A 24,823-nucleotide genomic window follows, 5' to 3' on the forward strand; every position below is an offset into this window, starting at 1 on the left:
TTTTGGAGAGTGATATTAAAGAGGCAGTTTAGAGTTGTGATGGTAGCAAGAGTGCTGGTACGAATGGTTTTTCCTTTGATTTCTTGAAGAATTATTGGGATTTTATCAAAGAAGAAGGGTTTCTTTTTGTTCAAGATTTCCACTCCAGGGTTAAGTTAATTAAGGCTTGCACGACTTTTTTCCTTACGCTTATTCCTAAATTCAACAATCCTCAATCCGTTTTTGAGTATAGATCTATTTATTTAGTGGGATGCCTTTATAAGGTTTTGGAAAAGTTGTTATCTTCAAAAACGAAAAAAGTTATTAGGAAGTTGATTTCCATCAAGCAATCTGCATTCCTCACAGGAAGAAATATTATGGATGAAGTGTTAATGGTGAATGAAGTTATCAATTTGGCTGAGAGAGAAAATAGAATTTTCTTACCTCTAAAGGTTGACTATGAAAAGGCGTATGATAGTGTTAGCTTAAACTACTTAAGATTTATTCTGGCTAAAATGGGCTTTAGTGGCAAGCGGATTATATCGATGGAGGCATGTATCTTTAGCAGCTGTATCTTTAGGCAGGGGCCCTTTATCCCCGTTCTTATTTGTATTAGCCATGGAGGGATTAACTTGCTTGGTGAATAGAGCGGTGGAAATTGGGAAAGTACAAAGGTTTTCGTGTCAAGGAGGAGGTCAAAGTTGACATTTTTCAATTTGTAAAGGATACTTTAATTCTAAGAGATGGAGGAAGCAATTATCTTTGGAGTCTGAAGGCCATCTTGGGAGGTTTCAAGAAAATTTCTGGATTGAGGGTTAAATTTCACAAAAGTAACATCTACGGGATCAATATGAGTGATAGGAGTATGTTAGTTTCCGCATCATTTTTGTCTTGCACTATTGATCATTTCCCTTGTAAATTTTTAGGGGTGATGATAGGGGACAATTCGAGGAAAGTCTATTTATGGAAATATCTCTTGAGAAATCTTAGGAATAAGTTGTCGATGTGGAAAGGTAGAAATATCCCTATGTGAGGAAGAGTTGTGCTGATAAATGCTATTGTAATGGCTATTCCTGCTTATTCTTGGTCTTTCTATAAAGCTCTAGTTAAAGTCTTGAAAGAGATTCAGTGAATTCAAAGCAATTTTTTGTGGCATGGTGTTGAAGCATTAGAGGGTAAGCAACAAAATATCACTACAACACGCTGGGGCTTTAAAAGCGCTTTTTATGGGCTTTAAAAGCGCTTAAAAGCGCTGTGAAAGCCAGCGCTAGCGTAGGTAACAAAAGCGCTTCAGAAAGCGCTCTGGTAGGCCCCCCCTATAAGAGCACTTTTTTGGAAAAAGCGCTCTGGTAGGCCCCCCCCTATAAGAGCGCTTTTCTGGAAAAAGCGCTCTGGTATCTCCCCCTATAAGAGCGCTTTTCCAAAAGCGCTTTCGTATGTTGCGTTTTTTTTTATGCTTTTTTATTATTCTTTGGCAGCGCTTTTACTAAGAAGCGCTTTTGTAGGTGGACCTTTAAGAGCACTTTTTAAAAGCGTTGTCGTTGCTAAATGAGGTATTTTAATGTGCAGCCTGTAATTTAATCCTCCCAGTCGACCTGTAATATTTTCGACCTGTAATATGTTTTCAACCTGTAATATTTTCGACCTGTAATATATTTTCGACGATATAATTTCAGCCATCAGTAAGACAATATATATATATACTAATATAATACCATTATAATATCCAAAATTATATATATACATCATTACAACATCAATAATATTATAGTTCAAATCGACACAAATCCTACATGAAAAATTGCTTAATATAAAAGTGACACAAATCCTCTTTGATTTCTTCCAACTTAAGTCTCGGGTACCCAGCAGCACGGAATTCGTCAAGGTACTACAAAACAAAAACATAATATGAATGATATATTTAGTTAAATGTAATAAATTATATGAAATTATCATAAGTTATAAATTCATACCGTGAGCGGAATCTCTAATTGATTCGCCTAAAGGATTTCTTTCATAAACCTCAAAACAAAGTATCCGCAATCTGAACTATTTCGCTGTTGCGGACACTACATAGAAAAACAAATAAGATTTTATAGTTGTCTTGTTTTATCAAGTAGCATAAATATTATAAGCAAAATTGTGAAAAATAATGTACCTGCACTTTGATCCAAGGAATGTTGTTTGAATTAGTCCGGGATACCTGTGCGTCCCGTTGACTTCGGAACACTTGTATTGATCTAATTAACAAATATATAAAAGCATGTTTAGATCAATCCCACAAATAAGTAAATATATAAATATACACGAATATTTAGAACGATCCCACTTACAAATCAACGATTTCCTTCATAGCCGGATAATTGGTCCAGTCACCATTTACCGAATTCAGATAATACACGACTTCTCTTATAGGGTTGATAGCAAGAAACAACCAGTGTGCTCTATAAATTAAAACAATAGGTTATATGAAAATTTTGCTATACACAAAAGAAACAGAGATTAGATGAACCAAGAATGAGAAACTAACCCTACTGGTCGGGTATTATATGCCCAAAGATGCAGACTTTCTGAATTGCCGATGGACATGAATCTATCGACTAAGAGCTGTCTAACTGATTCCGGTTCCAAAGCAATTGCCATTCCAGTGCAATGGGTGGAAGACACGAAACGGAATCTGTTAGACAATACAGTCCCGCGCAACACTCTGTCATACAACAACCTTAAATAAAAACATAATAAACATTAGATTATTTTCATTGAAATGTGTAAATAAATTATATTGTGGGACTAATTAAATAATATATCGGATGAGTGAATATTACCGGATGTATGAGTGCATATTACCGACGCCTAGTTGTTCATGCGTAAAAATCTCTTCCAAGTCATCAATTGCAATATGTGACTTGAATTCAATACCGAAGACACTTTCATCCATATTGATTTCACGTAAAGCACCATCCTTCAAATCGGACATATCAACAATTGTTGCGAGCGTCCTCCGGTATCGAGGCACAAAAGCACCGCCTTTTTTTGCCGCTATCTTCGGAGGACCAGTGGGTGGTACGCTACGAACTTGCTGCGTCACTTGTTGTGACTCCCGAGCGGATGCCTAAAAATCATATAAGTTAGGTAAAATATAAAATCATGCAGATTTAGATTCAGATTATATCTTAACACTTTAAATGTACCTCTTTTAGTGATGCAACAGACTCCTCCTCCTGTAAAATCCCTTTACCCTTAATTGCGGGTTTTATAGGAGCAGTCTAAAATTAAAATGTAAAAAATAATTAATAAACGGTTTAGAATTGACATTCGAAAACTAAATGATTCATAATCGTTTTCAATATACCTCATCACTAATGGTAATGAGCTCCGAGGGCCATGCAACAAATGATCCTATTGCATCTCGCAGCAATGTCGTCTCTGAGACCATGTCAGGTACCTGTAGCATCGCATCATGATCTAATACAACATCCACCGATACTTTCAGGTGTCCATCCGGGAGCGTTCTATGGTGAAGTAAATCTCCCAAAGTGTTGTGCACTTTTCCCTTGCCAACTAGTCGATAATTCGGTGACGATAAGTATAGTTGGCAAGATGAAATGCCCTAAACCAATAGTAAATATAAAGTCATTATCATTAATAAAATAGAACAATTTGTAAGGAAAAAAATTTATAATTACCTCGGGAAATTTCCTTTGACAGTTGATACTAGCCTTATCACTAGTTTCTTTCACCGATGAAGTGTTGCACTTTTCTCTCATATACATATCTTTATCTCTTTGCAATTCACAGACTTGTGCTTGCAATTCCTGCAACTTTTGCAACACTTCTTCATTGGTAAGATTTGATCTTCTCCTAGGACTCTTGTAAAAAGAGGTTGGAGTCACACCATGACCCTTACCCCTCACTCGACTGGGATACTCAGGAGCATCTAGTGCTCTACTAAGTACGCTCCCCTCACCGGTGGATACCGATTGCGACAAGGTCTCCTGTAATTCATTTACATTTCAATAATTATTAGTGGAGATAAAAAATCATTTATATATTAAAAAACATTTGATTTAATTAAAGACACATCATTATACTTACACATTCAGTATAAACTCTCTGAACATCGGGATCGACAGCTTGATTCTTGCCCACACGAGCTTCCTTCCACAACACATGTACGGGAAGTGAAGTTTCCTCACTTTTAGTCTCCTCTAACTATGCATTGACACAAATGATAAAATCGTCAAATAAAACATGCACATTTAGACAATTAATTAAAACGTATTTCTATTTACTTACAATTTTATCCCCTAAGCGTGCATATCCCAAACGCCCTTTTTTGTATGGATACGCGGGTTTGGATGCTCTCGCACTATTCGTGGCACTCCTTTTCCGAAAATCTTCATCTCTTTGCTTTACAAACTCAGCCCAATCTTTTTCATCAATGAAGATCTCATACCTTTTTGGCCGTCCCGGTGCCTCTTCAAGAAAGTTTCCATCTTTATCCTTAAGATAGGTGTTTGTCAAAAAAGCTTTCCACCCTCTATATCTTTTGCCGGCCAAACTAAGTATGTAGCGTCTACGATCATCTAGTATCTCAAAAGTCCTCTGCAAAAAAACATACGCATAGTGTGTTAGTATAAGTAATTTAAACAATTTATCGTTAAGATAATAACAACAATTAACCATATATGATATATACCTGAAGCTCGTCCCAAATCGCTTTTTTTTTCGCATCCAACTCTTCGCTTTTCAGATTCCATTTAGCTATGGAGACCGGAATATGCATACGAACAAGTGTACCAATATAGCTTGTCAACTTTGCAAAATTAGGACCAATTGCTTGTTTATCAGAATTCCAATCCAAATGGTATACTAATCCTTGGTCTCTATGTCGAATGATTCCCTTCATAATGGTGATGCCTCGCGCAACTTCTTTTGCTTCAGTATCAGGTGGAGCATTTGTATCCGGAGCATCTCTTTCTTGAGCATCTCTTTCTTGTGAGTTTTCTTGTGAGTTTTCAGGTGGAGCATCTCTATCCGGAGCCATTGAACCTGTATCAAACAAACTAAAGCACATTAGTACACTATTAATAAGCTAACAATCTATACAAGTCAAATGGAAGTCAAACCATGCATGTACAAGTAAATCGGAAACGAAATCGGTACAAATCAAAATAAGCGTCAAAAAAGAAAGTTGTCGGAATTGAACGAAATTTACATGGCTATGGTAAAACGTCCCCACGGACTCAAAAATAAAGTCGGTTTTCCGAAATTCAGACCCTAAGCCCGATTTTTTATTATGGGCAGAAGCAAAACCGATAAAAAAACAGTCCCGAAATGTAAAGAAGTCAACAAACGAATACATGGTTCAAAAGTTATGTACAAAACGAGAATATGCACCAAAATTGAATAAGTACTATACTATTGAATAAAACAATCGGTACACATTGAATAAAGCAAATTAGTCGGAATATGTATACTATTACCTTTATCACTAACGTCTCTTTCTTTTCTTAGTAGGATTGTGTTCTACGCGTCTCTAACAACACGGACGGTTGGATTGATCCAAATACCCTCATTATGATCATTTCTAGTACACGATTCATTCTCATTTTGATCGTTTCTTGTACAAGATTCAATGCCAACACCAATATCACCTTGATCTTCAATGTTTTCATCAACTATTTTGTTAGATAAAAGCACTATAGACCATTTCGTACTTGTCGGATCATTGACATAGAACACTTGTTTAGCTTGAGAGGCTAGAATGAAAGGCTCATCTTTGTACCCCACCCTATTGAGATCCACTTGCAAAAATCCTGACTTATCCATTCGTATGCCACTATTATTTTCAACCCACTTGCAACCAAATACAGGAATCTGAAACTTCGCGTAATCAAACACCAAAATGCGCTCGATAACCCCAAAATATGACAAATTTGCAAATTTCGGATTTAAGTCATTCGCACTTGATATGTGCATTGCTTCAGCTACCAAGGTAACACCACTATTTTGCATAGTACTTTTATCATCCTGTTCTTTGGTATAAAATGTGTATCCATTAATTGCGTATGCGCTATAAGAAAGCACAATTACACTTGGACCATAGGCTAAACATCTCAACCTTTCTGTTACTGAAGCAGGATCTGAACGATACTTTGAATAAATATGATCCCTAAACCACGGTATGAAACTTCGATTGTGCTCTCGTACTATCCAGTTCTCATTTCTATTTGGATTTAAATCTCGGAGAACAACCTTGTGCATTTCAACATACGGCTCAACCTCAATCTCATTGTGCAGAACATACAAGTGCGCTTGATCCCGTTCGACCATTGATATTGTCACAACTTTATTTCCAATTAGCCTTTTTCCTTCTTTTTTTCGACAATATGAGATTTGGGGAGTCCAATTGATTGAACATTTGACAGATATTCAGTACAAAACTCAACCGCTTCTTCAACAATGTATCGTTCGGTAATACAACCCTCCGGTCGACTTCTGTTTTTCACGTACCCTTTTATTTTCATATAACGTTCAGCACGGTACATCCATCTCATATAAGCTGGTCCGCACAATTGTGTCTCTTTCACAAGATGAACGACTAGATGAACCATTATGTCAAAAAACAAGGGAGGAAAATACATTTCAAGATCACATAAAGTAACAACTATCTCTTTTTGCAATGTTGGTAAGATCGCTGGATCGACCACCTTACTGCAAATTGACCTGAAGAAGAAACACAGCTTAGTTATTGCGCTTCTTACTTTTTCTGGCAGAATAGAACGTATACCTATTGGTAAAAAGTGTTCCATTATAACATGGCAATCATGCGTCTTCAAACTCTTTAACTTGAGGTCTTTCATGGACACAAGTCTTCTAATATCTGAAGAGTGGCCTTCTGGAACTTTAACTTCACTGAGGAACTTACACAATGTTTTCTTCTCCTTTCTAGATAGAGTGTAAATAGCAGGTGGCAGATATGTTCGTTTTCCTTTCGTCACGGGTCCCAATTCAGTTCTCATTCCCATGTTTACCATGTCCTTCCTTATGTTGAGGCCACCCTTAGACTTTCCTTGTATATTGAGTAACGTACCTATGACGTTGTCAAATACATTTTTTTCAATATGCATAACATCCAGGAAATTTCTTACGTACAACGACTTCCAATATGGAAGTTCAAAAAAAAATTGACTTCTTCTTCCACCCACCCTTGACAAGTGAATATGCAAAAGGCTTGCCAAACTGAGTGCTCACATCTTTCACCTTTTCAAAAATTTGATCACCTGACAAAAAAGGCGAGGCTGTACGATGTTCGGCCTTTCCATTGAATGCTTTTCTCCACCCACGGTAGTGATGATTAGAATTTAAGAATCTACGATGGCCGAGAAAGACATTCTTCTGACAAAGCTCCAATCGTGTCGTATCGGTTTCATCTTCACAAACAGGACACGCCTTTTGACCTTTATTGCTGTACCCGGATAGATTTCTGTATGCTGGAAAATCATTAATTGTTCCAAACAACATCGCCCTCAAGTTGAAACTTTCCTTCCTATACCCATCGTAAACCTCCACACCGTTCTCCCACAAAAACTTTAAATCTTCGATTAACGGTGCCAAGTATATGTCTATGTCATCCCCTGGTTGTTTAGGCCCAGAAATTAGCATAGATAACATCATGTACTTACGCTTCATACATAGCCACGGAGGTAGGTTATAAATCATAAGAATCACAGGCCATGTGCTATGCGAGATACTTTGAATACCATGCGGGTTCATTCCATCAGTAGACAATGACAACCGAAGGTTTCTTGCTTCTTTTCCAAATTCAGGATAATCAGTATCAACTTTCATCCATTATGGTGAGTCTGCCGGATGTCGCAACTTTCCATCAATAATTCTTTCATCTGCATGCCAAGTCAAATGTCTTGAATCGGTCTCACTACGATACATGCGTCTAAATCTCAGAATTATAGGAAAATACCATAAGACTTTAGCAGGAGACAACTTTTTCTTATATCGAGGGGCACCACATTTAAGGACACTCATTCAACGCTGCATACTCGTTTCGAAACAAAACGCAATCGTTTGGACATGCATGTATCTTATCATAGCTCATGCCAATAGAGGACAACATCTTTTTGGCTTCATACGTTCGATTGGGAAGAACATTATCCTTTGGTAGCATATCTTTCATAAGGGCTAATAACTCTGTGAAACTTTTATCCGACCATCCATTGTCCGCCTTTAAGTTGTACAACTTTAACACCGCAGACAATCTTGTGAATTTTGAACAACCATCATACAACGGTTTCTCTGCATCACTTACCAACCTCTCAAACATTTTGGGACAATCCGCAAGATCTTCTTCAAGCGCTTCTGCAATCTCTTCGACTCGATCGTAATCGTATGTGTCTGTGCAATCGTCGTTTGAAGCATACTTCCTATTACAACTCGACTCAGCATTCCCGTTACTTTTCTCACCATGCATTGTCCAACATGTATAACTTCTATCAATTCCAAACCGTAGTAAATGGGATGCCAACTTATTCCCGTCAACCTTACCCCCATAACAGCAACCCAAGCAAGGACACTGCATTCGAAGCGGGTCTTCGGAGTGCGCAACCGCAAACTCAACGAATTCCCATACCCCTTTCTCGTACTCTTTCGACAATCGGTTTGAATTCATCCATGTCTTATCCATGTCTTAATTAAGCTAAACAAAAACGGTCAAACTTTCACTCTTCACAAGTAACCCCTATGGCGAATTCAATTCACAAAGTTAGTAAGTTCATCACTTAACGATTAACGAAATTGACATCAAGAATATTCCACATGTCGGAATAATGAGTATTACTTAATATAATCTAAAAGTTACAAAGTTAGTAAGTTCATCACTTAAAAATCAGAGAATATTCCACATGTCGGAATAATGAGTATTACACTCATGTCTTAATTAATTAAGCTAAACAAAAACAACTAATTATTAAGGAACAGAACGGTATAATGCGTTTCTGTCAAAACGCAAAGGATACACGGAATGAATCAGAAGCAATAAAACGCAACATATTACTTTGGCGAGAGAGAACAATTAATTACCTGTATAGTAGTAAGCAACTTCTTGAATGAGATCAAACTTTCACTCTTCACAAGTAACCCCTATCTAGCAAAGATATTCCTAAAAAATATAAAATAAAAAACTTAATTGAAGAATATAAAAATTAGGTCATAATCCATAGCTTAAAAAAATCAGCATTGTATCATTATGTCAAATGCATTTAAATTCAAGTAAACTCACAAACTAACACAATTTTCAAACCAAAAATGAAACAAGATGCAAGAAGTCACATTGTACCATGAGAAATTGGGTTCAAAACAAGTTCTAAATCCCTAAACCAACATCCCGGACAGCCATGATATACGTATAAATTGGCTCTCAAAATTCACTTCAAACAAGTTCAAGATGAAAGAAAGTAAACTCAACCATAGCCAAAAGATCTATCGATCAACCAAAATCATGCATATTCAAATATCAAAGCTCAACGATGTCTTTAGAATCAAAATCAAATAATATCAATACAAAATATGACTTAATTCCACTTCAAAACATGAGATCAATTCCAACCACCTTTGAATCAATTAACTTAGAAACCGGGAAGCCACTACACCAACCTATTAACGCATACTTAAGTTCACTTCAAACATGTCTACACAACGAACTCGGGCAGCCATGAACATGAACCAAAACCAAAACTCAAAGAGAAGCACAATATCATTCAAACCCAATCTAATACAATATATGGATTATCAAACACTTAGCAAAAAGAACCACCAATAGTTATACTCAAACCCGACACATAACTATGCTAATGTGAGTATTTCGAGCCATACAAAACATGAGAATTGAAGGCGTGCTCTAAAGTAAGGTTAGAAATACAACTGCCAAGTTCTTTATGTTATAGTAGTTAGCTTTACCGGAATTCTAATGAAAGAAAAGAGGGTTGAATTGGGTATCTTTAATCAAACAAAAACGTGGGATTTTGGTAACAGCAAAATTTACTTTAGAATAATAAAAGAAGAATTGTGGGTAAGGGATGTTTTACGAAGCACTGATACAGCAGAACCAAATACAATTATTTTCTATCCCAACACTCCAATAGAGCCACACAGTCACCATTCGTAATTCATACAAGACTCAAACTTAGAGTTATCCAACAACCATTTCTACTTCGTAACAAAATACTAGGAGCTAAGTAGGGAAAATATATGCATTCCAAAACTCCTAAATAGTCTAAACCACAGAGTAGGTAAATTGAATGTATCTCAGAGAAAGAACCTTTACCTGTATGTGTCTCTCGAATAATCTGAACAAAAGCCCAGAGAAGAAGACGATGAGAACAAGCAAAGAGCAGAAGACGATGAGAAGAAGACGATTGAGAACGGAGAATGGTGGCTCACGATTTTATGAGATGGTGAGTTTTCTGAGTTGAAATGGTGGGCAACGATGGAAACGATTTGAATTCGATTTTCAGATGAAATGATTTTCTGAGTTTTCTGAGTTCAAAGATTTTCAGTTTTCTGTGGGCAGCAATGAAGAAATTAGGGATTTGGAAACGATGAAGCGCGTTTAGTATAATTTGTTTTTAAAAATTTTAATTTTAAAAAGGGTATGACAGCGCTTTTGAAAAGCGCTTTCGTAACTAAGGCTATACCAGCGCTTTTTAGGATAAAAGCGCTCTTGTACCCCACCTCCTATAAGAGCGCTTTTGAAAGCGCTTTCATAAGCCCCCTATAAGAGCGCTTTCAGAAAGCGCTTTCGTACCCCCCACTATAAGAGCGCTTTTTGAAAGCGCTTTCGTACCCCAGCCTATAAGAGCGCTTTTTGAAAGCGCTTTCGTAACCCCCCACCTTTAAGAGCGCTTTTTTAGCGTGTTTTTTTATTTTGTTTTTAGCGCAACCTATACCAGCGCTTTTTACTAAAAGCGCTTTAGTAGGGGTGCTGCTAAAAGACAAATTTGATATAGTGAGTATGATACTCTTTGCCTACCAAATAATAATTTTTTATACTAAAATTACACTCAATCATTAATTGCATCTTCCTTCAAAATCTACTGGAATTTATATACTGTCTTCTAATATCAATAACTTTATTGTCTTCTAATATCAAGAACTGTCTAAAGGTAGTCTATTATTCATTGCCTCATAGGTATTCATCTTTTGTTGTTGGCTTTATACTTGTCATTCTAAACTTTTTTTTCTTCTATTAATCACTTTTTTTTCCTCGTATTTCTCTCAATCGTAATGAATTCCATTCCAATTAACAATTTTTTGTTAATGAGATTTAGAAGTTTATATAAATTTTGTATTATAATTCATTTTATCTTTTAAGTTATTATTTTTTCATGTTCATTCAAGTGTGCCCTTGTAATATTTGACTTTACTAGCCAAGCCATGGTTCTACCCAAATGAAAATAAGTCCCTCTCAAGAAGGTACAGAAAAAGTAGAAAGAAATAAAAAATCCAAACAAGGTACAGAATAATAGAATACCGTAATTGAAACTTGAACTTGAGATATAAAACCAACATAAATCTAAGCTTCATATTATGTAAACATTTCTTCAATTATAATTGAAATTTATTGGTGCCAACAGCCATATTTGTACAGAAAAAAAATTCATAAAAGCTTAAGTTTTCAAATAGGACAAGCGAGATTTGAAATTATAATTGAAAATAGTGATATTTTATTTATTTTAACAGAAATAGTAAAGAAAATTCTGGAAAAAAATTATTGACTAAAAGGAAGAATAAAATATTGCCATTTTTGGTTTGGACTGAAATATCTAATCTTAACTGCCCTCAACTTATTATTTGGATCATGTGCATCATACTTTATTTTAATTATTTAAATCTTATCCATTAATTAAATCTGATGGTTTATATTAATAGTTCTCGTTTCTCATATAAATAACAGTTCTCACTGGATACGCTCCCTATATATATATATATATATATATATATATATATATATATATATATATATATATATATATATATATATATATATATATATATATATATATATATATGGGTATAAGTGTAAATATTTGTTTCTTTAATATTACTTGAATAATCGGTTACCTACAATCAATCATAACCATTGCATTTATTTATTATTAAATCAATGGTAATTTTAATGGTTCACCATGATGAGGAAGTAAATTAAGTTCACCATCCTTTCCTTCACAAAAAATGCAATGAAAATATTAATTATTAAGTTTTAATAAAAATATTATACAATTTTCAATAAAATTTTAATTTAACTCTTAACATGTTCCCTTAGGGCACAAGTTAACATTACCCTAATAAAATATGTCATAAAATATTAAGTGATGAAAGAGAAGGGAAACATGTTTTGAAATTGAAAAAATCAGAGTTATCCAATAAGTGTCCAATGTTCATACACATATATTTGAATACTAATTCAAAGTTTAACAAATGAAAGTACACATTTTACAATATTAAGGTTGTTCAAATTTTTGATGTTTTGTTAAAACATAAGAAGATATTATTGAGTAAGTATTGTAAAATTCCTCCTTTGTATAAATAAGGTGAAGAAAGTACGATAAAATCCATAACCCTTTTGTCATCACACTATGTATGCATATATTTTAGGAATACAATCCTCAAGCAATAAAAAAGGCAAACGTGCTTTCTTTTTAAAGCCTGTAGCTTTTGTTTGCATGAGTCGACTCATAAGGCTTTTTAGGTCGACACATAGTAGAAACTTTTCTTCAATGAGTCGACTTATGGTTTGCATGTGTTAACACATGTGTCAAAATGAGTCAACATATGACTTACATGTGACGACACGTGTAATTTCTTTTGAAATTTTGAATTCTTTTCTAAACATCTAGTTATCTTTTTGGCTCCAACTTGCACACATATAAATACCTTATACATGCATCATTTCAAACTTGATGAAATTATAAACATATATAGAGTTAGCTTGATATTCAATCTCTCATCTACGCATACACACAACAATTACACAAAATCATTCTTGTTGAGTTTTATCTAGCTTTAGATTGATAACGTCCAATTTAGGTTGTTGAATTATAAATTGGGTTGATAATCTTTAGGGGTTTCATTAGGAAAAACCAGTTAGAGTTTGTCCTCCAAGATCAAGGTATTGATTTGGGGGTTTTGTAGAAGATTTTGAAATTCGGATTCAGTCGAGTGAAAGCTTCGAAGAAGGTGGTTCTCTCGAAGAAGTAACGGTAACGGGAGGATTGTTTGGAAATATTGGGTCCCGATAATTCGCAATTGAATTCATCTGAGTGAAAGCTTTGAAGAATGTGATTTTTTGAAGAAGTGGCGGTAATCGATGGATCAATTAGTATTTTCGGGTTGCTTGATTGAGCTCAAGATCAAGGAAAGAGAAAGAGTTAGAATCAACATCAAGCATTGGGGTTGTAGGGTTGTATTGCTACTTTTTTTGTTGTAAATAGATTTTGCAAAGTAAGATTGATATTCTAATTCCATTTGGAATTGGAGCAGACGTAGCCATAGCAAGGACGATTGGTGAACTGCCAAAACAAATCCTTGTGTCATCTTTCTCTCTCTATCTCTCTGATTTACATTCAATTGAAAATTGTTGAATTCGTTGGTTGTGCAATCGACACGGCTAGATAAACTCTTTATAATTTCAAAACTGTTGATTACAATCTATAAGATTATAATTTGATTTTAAATCAATAAAACCATAAGAAAATTATGGTCAACATTTATTACACATCAAGTGTTTGATAATTTGGTTTATCCGAGTGTCTTCTGTTTGCCATAGTTCTCATAGTTTTAAAACAGGATTTTTAAAGTTTATTTTTAACTTGGGATCTATCTATTCACCCCTCTAGATAATTTGTCTTCGTCTAACACTAGAAAGGTGTAAACCAACTAGTACTATCAAAGATTTTCGATACCCCGTGTTTAAAGACACACAAATTGGAACAAAGAAGTTTGGTCTAGCCTAACTTCGAAGAGGCTCGTGTGCTCAAAATGGTTTAAATCATGAAGGCTCTTTAAATGATTCCTAATGATGACATCAATCAAAGAAGAAATATATTAAGCCTATCAGTCAAAGATATCATATTTCAGTCAAAATTCTAGCCATTCGTGAATCAAGCAACAAAACTTGAAGACTTGAAATTATGATCTTGAATTTTGAAGATTTGAAGGTGTGAAAGTGTGAAAGCTCGCCTAATTATGTGATTAGGATTTTTCCTAGTCTTGAGCAGGTTATTGTAAAAATAACAAAAGTATTGAGATACTAAGAAAATCAAATACACACACAAAATATTTTCAAACCTCTTTTCTTTTGATAAATCTTCTAAAAACCATCCAAGCAAGTGCTTAATTGATTAGAAGCTTGTTTAATCAATTACGAAGGTCAAAATACATTGTTTAATTGATTAAAAGGTCTTTTTAATCGATTAAATTAAAGTGCATTGCCTCCTAATCGATCAATGGGGATAATAATCGATTAAGTGACTCAAAAATTCCAACTTTCCTAATTTAACTTGGTTAATCGATTAATTCATGGATCTAATTGATTAACTCATGTATTGTTTCTTTTTCTAGCCAATTTTTTTATATATAAATTTAGCTTGGTTGATCGATTAATACATGGATCAAATAGATTAACTTATTAAAATAACTCATAAATATATATATATATATATATATATATATATATATATATATATATATATATATATATATATATATATATATATATATAGGGGACGACTCAAGTGAGAACACTTGGTTATTATGAGAAATAAGAACAATGAATCACGATCATTAAATTCAGGTTTTGTTGATTTTAATAGACTGGATTGATTTCTCTTTCTATGATCCTTAGTATTTATTTTAAATCAACATAGAAAGAGAAACCAATTCAGTCCATTAAAAGCAACAAAATCAAAATTTAATGGTCGTGATTTATTGTTCTCATTTCTCATAATAACCAAGTGTTTTCACTTGAGTCGTCCCCTATATATATATATATATATATATATATATATATATATATATATATATATATATATATATATATATATATATATATATATATATATATATATATATATATATATATATATATATATATATATATATATATATATATATATATATATATATATATATATATATATATATATATATATATATATATATATAAAAGGAGTCTTCTCCTCATTTCAAACACATTCATTTTCTAAATAGAAACTCTTTCATCATTTTCTTCTCTCAATTCTTTTATAAATGTTTTTTTTATTGAAAATTCTGTGAGAGCTGTTGTATTTTTACCTGTCCTCATTTTTCATATTTTTATCCTGTTTATTATAAATATTTTTTACGATACTCATAAAAGTATAAGCCAAATTACCTTTTACCTTCTCTATTATTAGTAGAAATCTCAAAAGAAATTGAATAGACTAAATGGTTAATGAAAACCAATATAATTCTTTCCTGTGATTTCTTTATCTATTCTCTCTATTTTCTTTATTTATATTATTTTGTTGCTTATCTTTATGTATTTTCTTATTCTTGTTTTTATCTCTTATTTCTACTCTATTTTCTACCTTTTTTTTATTTCTTCTAAAATAAATATTTTAGTATCTAAGACATCACAGTCTCACGATGCTACCATCTTCAATCTTCCATCTACAAACCATTTAAGAGATTTCTAAATAGTAAGTCAATTATAACTAGGACTGTGACCAAAATTTGCTTCATAGAAAGCAGAATGGGGGATACACAATTACACGTAGCTTTTAGAAGTTTACCGCCCAAGGTCTTCGATTTATTTATGATCTTTCAGTTTGATTTAGCAACCATAAGTCAACCATGTTAAAAGCTCGAAATTTCTGGAAATTTCATTTCTCTCTTATTGTAAGATTTCACTTTCGAGATTTCATTGTTCCTTTATATAAGATTTTTTTATTTTATAAAAACTTCATGCATCAGAGGTAATCCTATACAATAAAAATCTAATATATATATAAAAAATATTATATATAATAAAAATTTAATATATAAAAAAAAGAGTTTAATAGTAGTGCGCTGTCAATGTAAAAAATATTATACAGACATCCAATCAAATTATTTTAAACTGTCAAATCATATCAATAATTTAAAATTTACATAGTGATTTGGTAGGATACATGATTGTTATTGATTGACGGTGTAAAAATAATTTACATTTTCTATAAAAAAATGATTAAATTATAATTAAATTTATTTTTAATTGTATTTTTGATATGTTAGTTTTAATATTGTAATAATATTTTTTAATTTAAGTATATATTTTTAATTAAAACAGATTTTCATATTGATTGGATCGTCCCTACATACATTACTATTTGTTATTCTTTATATTTAAAATTCTTATAATTTCTTTCACACACTAAAATACAATTTAATAAGAATAGCCAAAATTCATATCACAAACAAATTAATTATCTTTTAAGTTATGTAAAATAATTAAATTAATTTATAGTTTTGAACGAAGGAGTAAAGACCATGGAATGTTGCAAGAATTTCAAAAATACTTGGGCCTTTGTTATGTGATATTGAGGTCCACTATGCCTCTATGGTTTTGTTTTGATTTGGAAAACATATTCAGTTTTGCACTTTAATGTTGAATTTTTGTGAGGTTGCTAGTAGGACCTGCCATTTTTCCTTATACACTTCCGTACACACAAGCTTCATCCTCCTACCACGAGCTGTGTTTCATCCTCCTGCCCTCCTCTTTCATTTGTTTAAGAAAAATGCTAAATATAAATACTTTTGAAACATTGATTAAGAAAATTAATATATAAATTTTGTGTTGAAAATTAGCACATTTAAATTTTTAGAAATATTAAAAAATTATTGTTTTTAAAACACAATTTTGGCTTTTGATTTCTCTAACTAGTTCCACATGATAGCGTACCATTTAATTTATTTATTTTACAAATAATTGCACTGCTTCATGGTTTAAATTGGGAAGACCCAATTTGCAAAAAATCGAAACGTCCAGGTCACAAAGGTAACAGCGCTGCAAGCTTACCACCAAATCATTCATGTTTAGGTGTAAATAATTACAAAGGAGTTCTATATATTAATGCTCCATTCTTTTTCAATAATATATATATGTTTAATTTTATTAATGTATTATTTAATAATTTATTAAATAAATAATTTACTAAAATGTTGTATATAATTTCAAATTAATAAGTTTAGGGAATAATTTTTATAAAAAAAACTGTACATATAAAATGAATAATTTTTTAGAAAAAACGGTACATATTAATATATATACTTTTAGAAAATTTATTTTTTTATAAACTTTATTTTTTTATAAACTTCATTTTTGTATATATTAATTAATAAACTAAAAAACTGTACATATTATTAAGAATTAAAAAAACTGTACCAAAGGGAAATTTTTTTTGTTTGTTTATAATTTTGTTTGTTTATACATATTAATTTATAATTTTTTTTGTTTTATGTAATATATATTAGAATCATTATAAAAAAATATATAAAAATGATTTATAACACAATTAATTTAACACAATTAACTTTTATTTATAACTGAATTTTTAAAAATGATTTTATTTATTGTATATATTAACTAAATAAAATAAGTATAGATAATGCAATAATTATAAAACTAATTATATTTTTCAATTATAAAACTGAGCAATAATTAATAATTAAAAAAACTGAACAATAACTATATATAGATAATGTAATAATTTAAAAAATTGAGCAATAATTATATATAGATAATGCAATAATTAAAAAAACTAAGCAAATTCCTAACAAATATTAAAAAAGTTAATTAAAACATGGAATAGGGGGAGTCTGAAAACATAATCTTTTTTCTAAGGGGCGAAGACTAAATTTTTTTTAATAGCAGGGGAAAAATCAAAACACGCTACTATTGCAGGGGGGTGAAAGCTATTTATCCCTAAAATCAATCAAAAACTTCTAAAATGTGATAATTCGAAATTTTTACTTATGTCCAATGTTTATAATGTCACGAGACAAGTGTTAAAATCAATCAAAAACTTCTAAAATGTGATAATTCGAAATTTTTACTTGTGTCCAATGTTTATAATGTCACGAGACAATGGAAACAATTCAAATATAAGGCACCACGTAGTAAGATGTCTTGGGTTCGAACCCGCGATCCTGCATGTGATAACTCTGCACAGCTACCAACTGAACTGACTTAACGAAACTTTATCTTTACTTATACATTTTTTAGTTTAGTAGTTCATTCAAAAATGCAATATCGTACTTAATACTCTTTAGATAAGTTAAAGAACTCACCGTTGAGAAACTATATACTCTTTAGATAAGTCAAAGACTCACTCTTGAGGAATGTAGTTCATCTTTGACGTTATCGTTTGAAATGAAAATAAATTTATAATTGTAGGCTATTAGTCGACTCCTCGACTAACTATCAAACTTATCAACAACTATATTACAACAACTTAATAAAATAAGCATGTTATCAAACATCAAAAACAAAAATAAATTTTACAACCTTAAGATCTAAGACACATCGATGTATAAAAAATATTAGAAATACATATACTTATTGATACTAGAGTCTTTCATGAGAGTGATTATGGACAAGACTCTCCCAATATGTTTAAACTTGACCATAGGGTTGGCTTGGCCGCAAGTGCTACCCATGACTCAAACCTTTGGAGAGTTTTTTCTATTTATGGGATACAAAATTTATACGTCAGGAATAAGTAAAAAATATTAGAAATACATATATTTATTGATATTAGAGTCTTTCATGAGAGTGATTATGGACAAGACTCTCCCAATATGTTTAAACTTGACCATATGGTTGGCTTGGCCGCAAGTTCTACCCATGACTCAAACCTTTGGAGAGTTTTTTCTTTTTATGGGATACAAAATTTATACATCAGGAATAAGTAAAAAATATTAGAAATACATATACTTATTGATATTAGAGTGTTTCATGAGAGTGATTATGGACAAGACTCTCCCAATATGTTTAAACTTGACCATAAGGTTGGCTTGGCCGCAAGTGCTACCCATGACTTAAACCTTTGGAGAGTTTTTTTCTTTTTATGGGATACAAAATTTATACATCAGGAATAAGTACAAAGACTAATGAAACTCTATTACCAATTGAATTGGGTAACAAGCACATGTTTGCTTGTGACTATTGCTCAACTAAGACTTCTTATGGTTATCACTTCTCAAATTTGAGGGGAAATAAGCAACATTGGGTGTGTTTAGTATATTGAGAATGGTGATCTTTATGTATGGTAAGATAACCAAATTAAAGCTCTCGTTATTTATAAAAAAAAAAGTCAACAATAACATTTACTCAATATTTAAATTTATATAATCAAATAAACGACTTCAAACATAAGAAGAGAGCGAATTGAGGTATTTAGATTTCATAAAAAAAATTAGGAAACAGTTGATTTTAGGTTGGTTGATTTTAAGAAGAGAGTAAAAGTAGAGATTAAACCACATAAAAGATGAAAAAAATAAAGATATAAGGTTTAGAGATTCCACAGCAACAAATTATTATGGTTCGACCTTAAACCACACGGCCTACAATAGTCCCAGAGAGGTTGGTTGTTTTTAAATTATAGATTGGTTGTTTTTGTTTGATTGATTTCCTTTCTAACTCTTCATAGAAGAACTTGGATACTTTGCTTTGAGATTACTTTGCTTTGATTTATAATATATAATATAATTAAATAAATATATTTATATACAATATATTAAAATTAATATATTAAAATGATAATTAAACAAAATATATAACAAAATATTCCAACACTTAATGTTTATTTTCTTTTTTTTATAGTATCTCACTCATTGGACCTCTAATCTGATTTGAATGTCATTTCTACTATCAAGTGGTTACAGCCCCTTTCCGATTCCATTCTTTTATTTTTGTTTCTTCTATTTTTGTTTTTGCTGTATTTTTTTTTTTTTGTCAAGTTGTTTAATGGTTTAAATTTATTCTTTAAAGATAAACAAGTGAGATGTCAAATATTCGAATCCACACTCCTGTATTTTTATTGTACTTAAGTTTTTTAATAGTACAAAAGTAAAATAATTGATAAGATGTGGATATAATTAGAGAAAAAAAAGTAATTGATATAATCTTAAATTTTTAAAAGAAGAATAATTATGATTTATGAGCATTTTTCCCTTAAAACAACGACAATTATGAACGAATTCATGGAATTTTCCTTTTACACCAGATTTGCTAATGAGAGGTTATCTTCTTAACTTTCCTACTAATTATTTATGGCTAAGCATGTGATCTTATTGTAATTGCCCTCAAGTGCAACAAAAAGCATATTACACTCTTTGACTCATTGGAGACAAAAATTGAGTAAACAATAAATTAACGGGACAATAACAATTTCACATCCAAGTAGTATCCCCAATAAAGGCGGTCTGAAGTTTTTAGAGATCATGTATTGGTTAGTCATAGTTTAATATAATAAAACTAATATAAGATTTTATTTAATTATAATTTAATTTGATAAATAATAATTCAGCTATAATTTAATTTTAATAAATATGAGATCATGTAAAGTAGTTCGCCTTGCACGCCTTCAAAAATGACCTCGATTAGAAGGTTGGAGTGTAAATTTGATTTTGGTTTTTTCCAATTCTACCAAATTTATTTTTTGTTAAAATCAATTATATTCAATATTGTTGTGAATGTTGTTGTGAATTACGACAAAATTCAATATCAATTTGTGAGGCAAAGAATAGTAGCAACCAAAATAAATGGTCTACAACAATAATAGTTCGTATACAGATAATATAATACAATAAGGCGAGAAAAAGACGAAGGTTTGTTTACCCAGTTCGATCAAACGATCTACTCTGGAGGAGAGAACAACTCTTCAATTCACTATACTCAGAAAGATGTTAAAAGAGATTACAAATGAGTTACAAGAAAATAGCTTTCGTCGTTCTCAAAGAACAAATACTATTTTTTACTCAATTGTTTCTCAACCTCTCCAACTCTCAATATAAGAATCACTCAAACCCAATGTGTTTAGAAGTATTTCTCAATCCCCTTAGATAACTTCAAAGGTTTTTCAAAAACTTTTGTCTTTCTAAGTTTTACCTTGGAATTCCCTAAACCTTTATTCTCCCTTGTTGTTGTAAGTTCTAAGATTATCACTCTAAAATAATAGAAGAAAAACATATTTATAATAGACAAAATACAACAAATCCATAACAAATCGCAAAACATATCTCCTTGACTCTTAGAATAAAAGATATTATTATAATCTTATAATATCTCTCAAATATTATAAATATCTTATAATATCTCTTAGATCATTATAAATATATATTTTATAAAATATTATAAATATATATCTTATAATATCTTTTAAAATATTATAAATATCTTATAATATTTTTTATATTAATTTATATGATCTCCAAACTAATATAAAATATTCTAACATTAATGAATGGATCAATGAACCGAATCGATCGAACTCGATATCCGTAAATCACTCGAATTAGATTATTTTTTGACTTTATGATTTTTGGCAATCTCGAAACATGTTTTCTTTCTCTTCATGAACAAAGGTTTTAAGACATACTTAACAATCTCCACCTTGACTTAAAACTATGTTGATACCAATTTAATTATCAACAATATTACTGCTCTCTACCAGGTTGAAACTCTAATCAATAACCTTGATCAAATTCAAACAACCCTTAAATCTGGATCTCACCACTTGCATCCACTTGTTCCCAATTACCTTTTTTTGACTAGGTAATTTAACAAGCCTACAAGTATGATTTTTCAACCACCCTTGACTCCGGATGTTTTCACATTAAAAACATAATATACAAGGCTAGCATAACCGTCCCTTTCAAATGCTACAATAATCCTCCTTACCTTATCATGAGTCAAATGATAATCAGAGATCTTTGTAATCATTCTCTCACTACTACTAGTATCTATAGTAGGAAACTCCACCTTAAACTGAGTGTTCTCCGTTATAGTTTCTACCAGGTTTCTCCCTTGGTTTTCACTATTCTTCCTCTGAAGAAATTTTCTACCAACCAAGTGAGTTGTTTTATCTTCAGCTATTCTTCAAAAACTCAATAACAACTCAGCGGTAACATGCATTTTTATCCCTTGATTTCTGCAAAATTCATTATACTCCTCTAAAACTTTCTCAATGCATTCATAACACCTTAAAATCAAATCTCATAGTTCTTCCTTGTCATGAAAGCCTCCACTAGTTAACGATGAATAAATAACAACATTTGAACCTTCTAAAATATATAGACCACATATTTTAAACCATTTAGCAATAATCAGTTCACCACGCAAAATCTTCAACACTCCATGTTCAACTCTAGTACAATAGCCTAGATCATTAAACATACTTATAGATAACAAATTTCGCTTGAGTTCTGGAACATACCTCACATTGTGAATAAGAAGTTCACGACCATCAAATATTTTAAATCTGGCCATACTAATACCTTGAACTTTGCAAGCCTTATTATCTATGAGGCGAACAACTCCACCTTGCACCATCTTCAAAGTTTCAAAGTATTCTATTCTTGGACACATGTGATAAGAGCAACCTGAGTCAATGACCCAACTATCTTTAGTTTCCAAACTCGATACTACTAGTACATCGACATCCTCATAACTTTCCTCAGCCAAAGCACCTACAGCTTAAACAGAATCTCCATTGACCTTTCTCTCAGGACAATCTCTTTTAAAGTGGTCGATTTTCTGACAATTAAAACATTTTACCTTTGAATTGTCATACCTCTTTGATTTTGACATCCATTTACGCTCACCTCCTCCTCTTGACACATTTAAGCCTTCACCATTATCTTCAATCTTCAAATATTTCGACTTTGAAAATTCTTTGGATTTCACCATCGTCTAGACTTCATCCAAAGTAATAGTACCTTCCTTACCATAAAGAAAGGCATCCTTAAAGTGCTCAAAGGATCTGGGTAATGAACTCAACAGAAGCAAAGCCTTGTCCTCATCATCAATATTCACTTCAATATTATCAAGGTCATCATTAATCTTGTGAAATTTTGTAAGTTGCTTAACTATGGATTTATGCTCCACCATTCGAAATGAATACAATTGTTGTTTCAGACACAACTTGTAAGTCAAAGACTTAGTCATATACAATGATTCAAGTTTTGCCCACATGGAAACCATTGCTTTCTCCCTGGAGACTTCTCTTAGAACTTTATCCCCGAGGCATTAGATAATGGCATTTTTTGCCTTATCCACCGTCTCGGTCTTCTGTACCTGTGTAAAACCCGCATGCATCAAAGTTTCACTCTTCAAAGCATCAATACACTTCTCTTGAATTAAAATTATTTGCATCTTAATTTTACACAATCCAAAGTTGTTGTTTCCAAAAAAAAATTTGATCTCCCATCTACTAACCATGGTGCTCACTTGTAAACAGTACCTCTTTGCTTCATGCTCACCGCACTACTTGTTGTGAATTACTATAAAATTCAATATCAATTTGAGAAGCAAAAAATAGTAGCAACCAAAATAAACGTTCTACAACAATAATAGTTCGTACACATATATTATAACAGAATAAGGCGAGAAAAAAACGAAGGTTTATTTACCCAGTTCGATCAAGCGATCTACTCTGAAGGAAAGAGCAGTCTTCCAAATCACTATACTCAAACAGTTGTTATAAGAGATTACAGATGAGTTATAAGAAAATAGTTTTTGCAGTTCCCAAAGAACAAACCTTATTTTCTACCCAAGTGTTTCTCAACCTCTCCAACTCTCAATATAAGAACCACTCAAACCCAAGGTGTTTAAAAGTATTTATCAATCCCCTTAGATAACTCCAAAGGTTTCTCAAAAACTTTTGTCTTTCTAAGTTTTCCCTTAGAATTCCCTAAACTCTTATTCTCCCTTGTTGTTATATAAATTATAAGATTGTCACACTAAAATAATAGAAGAAATACATATTTATAATAGCCAAAATCCAACAAATTCATAACAAATCCCAAAATATATCTCCTTAATTGTTAGAATATAAGATATTATTATAATTTTATAATATCTCTCAAATATTATAAATATATTATAATATCTCTTAGACTATTATAAATATATATCTTATAGAAAATTATAAATATATATTTTACAATATCTTTAGAATATTATAAATATCTTATAATATTTTTTTATATTCATTTATATGATCTTCAAATTAATATAAAATATTCTAACATTGATGAATGGATCAATGAACCGAATCGGCCGAACTCGATATCTGTAAATTGCTCGAACTAGATTATTTTTTGGTTTTTTTATTTTTGACAATTTTGAAACATGTTTTCTTTCTCTTCGTATATCAACAAAGATTTTAAGACATACTTCAACAAATATAAACAAAAAATAATTTATTAAGTCTCGTGTGAATAGCTTGATATGATTACTTTGATGAATGGATCAATGAACCGAACCGACCGAACTCGATATCTGTAAATTGTTCGAACTAGATTATTTTTCGATTTTTTTTATTTTTGACAATTTTGAAACATGTTTTCTTTCTCTTCATATATCAACAAAGATTTTAAGACATACTTCAACAAATATAAACACCAAAATAATTTATTAAGTTTCATGTGTGAATAGCTCGATATGATTACTTTATTTCGATTATCAGAAAGAAATGAAAAAATGGTCAAAGAGATTCTTTTTCTCTAAGACTTTGATTATAGATTA

General features: G+C 31.6%; 1 protein-coding gene across 1 annotated transcript; it reads right to left on the reverse strand.

Annotated features, from left to right (window-relative positions):
- Positions 1-2,590: 2,590 nt before the first annotated feature.
- Positions 2,591-3,693, reverse strand: LOC131633845 (uncharacterized). The gene is made up of 4 exons (XM_058904528.1): positions 3,332-3,693; positions 3,171-3,245; positions 2,963-3,091; positions 2,591-2,656 (listed from the first exon to the last, which is right to left on the reverse strand). Exons 1-4 carry the CDS (start codon positions 3,431-3,433, stop codon positions 2,591-2,593), a joined length of 372 nt encoding a protein of 123 aa, XP_058760511.1. The 5' UTR covers positions 3,434-3,693.
- Positions 3,694-24,823: the final 21,130 nt, after the last annotated feature.

The sequence above is a fragment of the Vicia villosa genome, unplaced genomic scaffold (genome assembly GCF_029867415.1).
Source record: "Vicia villosa cultivar HV-30 ecotype Madison, WI unplaced genomic scaffold, Vvil1.0 ctg.001179F_1_1_3, whole genome shotgun sequence".
NCBI lineage: Eukaryota > Viridiplantae > Streptophyta > Magnoliopsida > Fabales > Fabaceae > Vicia > Vicia villosa.

What these genes read in the sequence shown, in the direction of transcription:
- LOC131633845 (XM_058904528.1), bottom strand. Translation starts at nt 3,433, where the DNA reads ATGCTACAGGTACCTGACATGGTCTCAGAGACGACATTGCTGCGAGAT. An exon ending in TCATTACCATTAGTGATGAG is followed by an intron (nt 3,246 to 3,331) that starts GTATATTGAAAA and finishes TTTTAATTTTAG; the next exon opens with ACTGCTCCTATAAAACCCGC. An exon ending in CTGTTGCATCACTAAAAGAG is followed by an intron (nt 3,092 to 3,170) that starts GTACATTTAAAG and finishes TATGATTTTTAG; the next exon opens with GCATCCGCTCGGGAGTCACA.